General features: G+C 38.2%; 1 protein-coding gene across 4 annotated transcripts in view; it reads right to left on the bottom strand.

Moving 5' to 3' along the window:
* Positions 1-655: 655 nt before the first annotated feature.
* syt2a (synaptotagmin IIa) overlaps positions 656-5956 on the bottom strand; it is a 78828-nt gene continuing 73527 nt past the window's right edge. For all 4 annotated transcript variants that reach the window (XM_016560737.1, XM_016560738.1, XM_016560739.1 and 1 more), the window contains exons 5-9: positions 4881-5048; positions 4626-4793; positions 2882-2999; positions 1893-2026; positions 656-1807 (exon numbers count right to left, since the gene is read on the bottom strand). In XM_016560737.1, coding sequence (XP_016416223.1) covers positions 1592-1807; positions 1893-2026; positions 2882-2999; positions 4626-4793; positions 4881-5048 — 804 coding nt within the window. In that variant the 3' untranslated portion in view covers positions 656-1591. The remainder of the gene's footprint in view (positions 1808-1892; positions 2027-2881; positions 3000-4625; positions 4794-4880; positions 5049-5956) is intronic.

A 5956-nucleotide genomic window follows, 5' to 3' on the forward strand; every position in this document is an offset into this window, starting at 1 on the left:
AAACAATGCTCCAAAAAAGTCTTGATCCAATTCAGGCTTGCAATTTTGCTTAATTTCCCAACTACTTAATAATTGAACAAATATCAGAAGGTATCATCATTGCCAAAAGAGTTTCTCCAGGAAATATGAGGATAAAACGCACAAAGATTTAGTTCTGTGTCGGTCTTAAGCAAAATGATATTCTGAGATTCACATCCTCACACAAAGACTCGTACTGTAAGCCCTAAAGCAGCTTTCAAACGATACAAGCTCCCTTTTTAAACAAATGCAAACTTGTCTCAAGAATGCGCCATCACAAAAGCATGTATTGAGATTGATAGAGCAATATGTACAGAATGCAGTTCCAGTAGTGCAAATACGTTCAGCGGTTTGGTAAGATGTGCAGTTAAATACACACGTAACAGTGCCTACTATCAGCTCTTCTCGTGAAACCATAACTTCTGGTTTAAACCAAGAATAAAACAAAGAGTGATGGAAGTTCTCCAAGGAATAGTTCACTCGTGTTTTTCGAAACCCGTATGACATTCCTTTCTTTCTTCCGTAGAAGACAAAAGGAGAAATTTTGAAGAATGTTCACACTGCTCTTTTCCAAGTCAAGCAAGATTGTTGTACAATTTTAGTCTGTCAGATCATATGAAGTCAGAAGTATTTTTTAAAGCTTGGTCACCATTCACATCCATTGTATGGAAGAGAGCAGCGTGAACATTCTTTGAAACACCTCCTTTTGTGTTCCACTGCCGTAAGAAAGAAAAGTGAGTAAATGATGACTTAATTGTCATTTTTTTGGTGAACAGGATTCAGAACATCAAAAACGGCAGGTAACAATAAAAGCAGGTTGAAAACGAAGCATTGACTGGAACAAAAACACACCTTCATTTAAAGTGCTCAGGCAGAATACATTTACAACAAGAAATCAAAGCAAAGAAACCAATACACCGATGCTAACAGGCAGACGTCCCTGGCAGCTAAGAATTGCTTATTTCATGATGTTTCAAGGCTTGTCTCCTTTTTGTCAGGGTTTGTTAGGATGTTGGGCAGTGGAAGAAGCCAGCTGACAGCTGGAACTGAAGAATGGAAGAAGAGGTTGTTTTGCAGGCAGTGTAATCGACACCTGAACGATTCCTTCTGGCTGGGCAGGAGCATCGAGTCCAACTATCTCTCCAGTTCCCACATTTTTTTTTTTTATTAATTCTTCACTGTCCTTTCAGACTCAACAAAAGTAACAGAACTGATTTCATCTAGATGACCAGAGAATCTAGAAGGAATGTGTTAAATTAGGCAGTGGAAGAGGCAGTGTTTTCTATCCATGGTCCCCGATGGAAAACTTTGGAATGCTTTTGGATATTTGTGAGCTTACATCTCTTCTGTGAATAAACCTCAAGGATATACACACCTTTGAGCTCGGCCTGTCTTCAGGAACATCTGTGGAAAGAGTCTCATTTGAGCTGGTCTTCTTTAATACCTCTAGTCTGGTGGCCCATGGCTGTAATTCAGTGCTGATTGGGTAAGATGACGTGTTGTGCATGTTGAAAAGTGAAAGAAAGGAAAGGGGGAGGGAAAGGAGAGAGGGAGGGAAGGAAGAAGTACAGGATTACTTCTTGGCAGTGAGGGCTGCTAACGTGGCATCCACCTCCTCCTCAGGTTTGAGTGGATGCCACTGAGCGATGGGCCTGCGTGGGTTCGCCTGCATGTCGGACCAGTGCCGGAGCTCAGTGCCCTGCGCTTTGCTGCCCACCCAGATCTTCCCGATGGCGTCGTTCTTGCCGATCTTATCGTAGTCGAGCACCGTGATCACAGCTTGTATTTTCTGGGAGAAAAAAACAGATATTGCCCTTAAAGTTTGAAGGAGCATGGAAATGTAAAACTCTTGTGTTGAGCCGTGCAAAGTGTACCGGCATCTGGTCCTGTGGGATCTCAAAGCTGAAGGACTCGTTGTAGTACGGGTTCAGTGTGTTCTTCTTCACAGTCGTCTTCTTCTTCTTCAGCCGCTTGCCGTTTTGCAGAAGATGAATCTTCACGTAGGGATCTGCAGAGGTTTATCAGTACAGGAAGTCATGCAATTATATACTGTGGATGTTTCAGCTTGCTTCTTATGTATTTTGATTTTTTGAACTAACAAAAACTAAAACTATCAAAAAAATCATATTCAGTAAATGAAATAAAGCTGAAAAAAATGAAGTTGAAGTACTAAAATGAATAAAAAATAAAAAAATAAGCTTAAAGCTTCATTAAAATGAAAACAGAAAATATAAAAATAAAAGCAAATTCAAAATATGAATAAATACCATAATAATATATTAATATTAATATATTAATATTACTAAAATAAGACTGTAACCCACTGCACTCTAGTATGCAGGCTAACCAGCTCTGTAGCTACTAAACATTTCATTACTCACATTGCTAAGTCAAAGATTAATATGAATACATAATATAACTGGATGGAATATAGTAATTATTAGAATTAGAATTAGAATTATTCTTGCTTTACACAGTAGAGCCGCCAGCAGGTGGCTGCAGTGAGAACTGACTGTAGGGGACGCGTGCGCTGCGCAGGCAGGACTGCAGAGTCAGCACGTGAGCGCTATCTCTTCTGCATGGCTACCACTGACACTAAAGCACAGGTGTGACACTAACGCACTGCTGCGGCACAGAGGCCTGCTGTGCGTGTCTGACAGAAACATGATAAATTAATTAATAATTAAAACTGAAAAAAAGAATGTGCAATGTATGAGAAAACAGAAATCAAAACATATTTTTGGTTATAGCATGTGCAGGAACATCCAGTCTTCTGCAGGAGTTCATCTCCACCCACTCTCTGGAGGAGAGAGAGAAGAGAAAAGGCAGTGCATTTTGTGTGTGTGTGTGTGTGTGTGTGTACCTGAGAGTCCTCCAACATCCATCTTTTTCAGGTTCTTAGCCTCAAGGATACAGATTGTGAGTTTTCCAGCTGTAGGTACATAGCGCAGAGAGATGCAGATATCTCCAAGCTTTTCAGGCTGTGTTGGGAAAAATTAAATGAGCAGCCTTAAAGCAACAGTTCACCCAAAAATGAAAAATCATTTAAAAATGAAAGTTAATTTATGAAATTGTGAGAACAACACTTGGTATCCGTGTATGTCCGAGCACATGCACACTTTTCTTCAGAGCCGTAATAATGCTATTAAGGTGTTTAGATGCCTGTTTATTGTGATTAAAATAGGTGTATGCCAAAGAGTTGAATGGTTATGATTATAGAGCTTAATTGCATTAGTTATTTTGTTTACAAGAGGTAAAGTTTAATCACAATATTGCCTAAATCCCATTATGATATGAGGGTCCAATAATGGCCAATGTTAGGTGTCCAATCATGAGTCGTGACATGCCCTATTGGATCCTTAAAGGCAGGGTATGTGATTTTTCAAAAACGCTTTAGAAAACTGATTCGGGCCGAATCGCAAAACAAACTTGTAGCCAATCAGCAATAAAGGGCGTGTCTACACGTGATGTGGAGGAGAGCGCGGTCAGTGCATGGGACGGACATTAGCCGAGCCGAGCGACAGAAAGATAGAGATGGCGGATAAAAAAACAAAAGAGGAAAACGTCTGCGGAACGATAAGGCAAGAAGTAGGACACGTGTAAATATCGGATCAGCTTTCCAGCGCTGGAGAGAACTCAAGGAGCGGAGGCCTGCGATCGGACGCCGAGGTTGCTTTGTTTCTTCTCAATAGGTGAGTAACACCGTGTCTACAACAACTAAAGTCTGCCTACACTGGACGCGATAAAACGACTTTCAAACATCAACATTGGCTACCAGAAATCACTTACTCTGCCTTTAAATCTTACACATTTTTTTCAGCAAGGATGAATTAAATCGTCAAAAGTGTCAGTAAAGACATTCCTAATGTTATAAAACCTTTCTAATGTTACAGAATATCATTGAAGTTTCTATTCATCAAAAATTCCCGAAAAAATTGTATCAGTGTATCTAATACTAAAATATTACGCAAACACTGTTTTTAGCATAGGCCTGTATAATAAGAACCATTATTAACAATTGAGCACCAATAATATTTGATAGTAACTGAGCAGCAAATCAGCATCACAGAATGATTTCTGAAGGATACTGAAGACTGATGCTGAAAATTCAGCTTTGATCACAGCAATATATTACATTACAATATATTCACATAAAATGGTTATTTAATATTTCACAATATTACTGCTTTTACTGTAATTTGTTCAAATAAAAACATCTTTGGTGAGCATAAAAGACTTCTTTCAAAAACATTAAAAATGTTCTTAATTATTCCAAATATTTGACTGGTCGTAGTTTTATGCACTTTCATGTTTTTTTTTTCTTTTTTCGTCACTATTCACTTTATTTGTATGAAAAAGAGCAGTTTGAACATTCTGCTAAACAGCTTCTGTTTTCTAGGTTTGGAACAACATGAGGGTAAATGAAGATTGAATAATACATCAATAGTGTCTCATCAAACAGCCGTTTTAATGGAAACGTGTTAAGGTAGAAAAGAACAGCATTATGTAACATTGTTAGAGGCGCTGGTTCATTAACTCTCATTATTACTAGCGGACGACAGCTGCTAGTTAACATGAAGCGGCTGACAGATGCAGGACAGGCGTACCTCTTCTTTCTCTGCGCTATCCAGGTCTCTCCATTGCTCGATAGGTTGTGCCAGGTCCAGGGTGTTCATGGGTATGTTCACCTCACCGATCACATCATGCTTCGAGAAACGGTCAAAGTCGTACACAGACATGACCAGAGTCTTTCCTCCCATTTCAGTGAACGGAATCTAGAAATCAACATCGGCTCATGACTGCTTTGACAGGCACACTTGATAATGACATAAACTGGTACTGTACTGTAATAGATACTGTACCTTAAAGTGGAAAGTCTCGTTGAAGACGGGGTTGAGGGTTTTCTTGTGCACCTTGGTGTCAAACTTCTTCTTCTTGTCTGGGAGAATGAAAACTTTGACATACGGGTCTGAGGTGCCGCCACTGTCCATGGAGAGAAGATCTGCGGCTTGCAGGATGCCCACTGTCAGCTACAGGATAAGAGTGACAGTCTTCACAGTGGATTCAAGGTGCAAGCTAAATCTGTTAGAACTTTTTATTTCATCGATGGTTAAGCCACAAGAGCACTGTGAAACCAGTATGGTGGTGGTCTGACACAATTTAAAGGTGCATCAAAAAAGGTCCAGTATCTTTTAAAACCAAATAGATTTCTGTTGGTCAGCATGGCGAATTTGCACGAGAAATATAATCTAGTTGAAAAATCTTCATTTAATCTTGGAGGGGTAAAAATGTATTACTTAATAAAATACTTGTAAGTGAAATACAATACAATATAAAACGCTTCAAATAAATACAATATTTACAAAAAACAAATCACTAATTAAAATAACTAAAACTGAAATAAAATAAAAACTATTTAGACATTAAAAAACTAATAAAAAATACAAAAACAACAAAATTACTAACATTTGAACTAAAATGTAAATGGAAAATATAAAAAATAAATAACTCAAAATATTAATAAAAACTATGATACTAAAATAACACTGGACTTATTTTGTCATTTACCATTTACCATTTACTAAAGCCTGAATGAAAGTTTCTGAAGACACTTCCTGTCCATTTGCAAACATTTCTGAGTGATAACAGATGGTTTTAAAGGGTAATAAAACCCCAGACTACTTTTTCTGAGATTTTAGCAGAGGTGTTTGTGTTGCACATCATAGAAGACAATGTTAGCATCCGATAATTTTAACTGTTGGAGAAAACTGGTTAATTTTAAGCTTTTTTGCACTATTTTCACCTTCCGGGTTTAAAATCTACATCGTGTTGACGTCACAATTTGTGACGTGGCAATGGACTAATAGTACATCGATGACGATGGGTCGGTGTCTATTAAATTATTAATGAACCTGCGTGTTCTTATCCTATGAGAAGA

The sequence above is a fragment of the Sinocyclocheilus rhinocerous genome, unplaced genomic scaffold, assembly GCF_001515625.1.
Source record: "Sinocyclocheilus rhinocerous isolate Xijiao unplaced genomic scaffold, SAMN03320098_v1.1 scaffold980, whole genome shotgun sequence".
Classification (NCBI taxonomy): Eukaryota; Metazoa; Chordata; class Actinopteri; order Cypriniformes; family Cyprinidae; genus Sinocyclocheilus; species Sinocyclocheilus rhinocerous.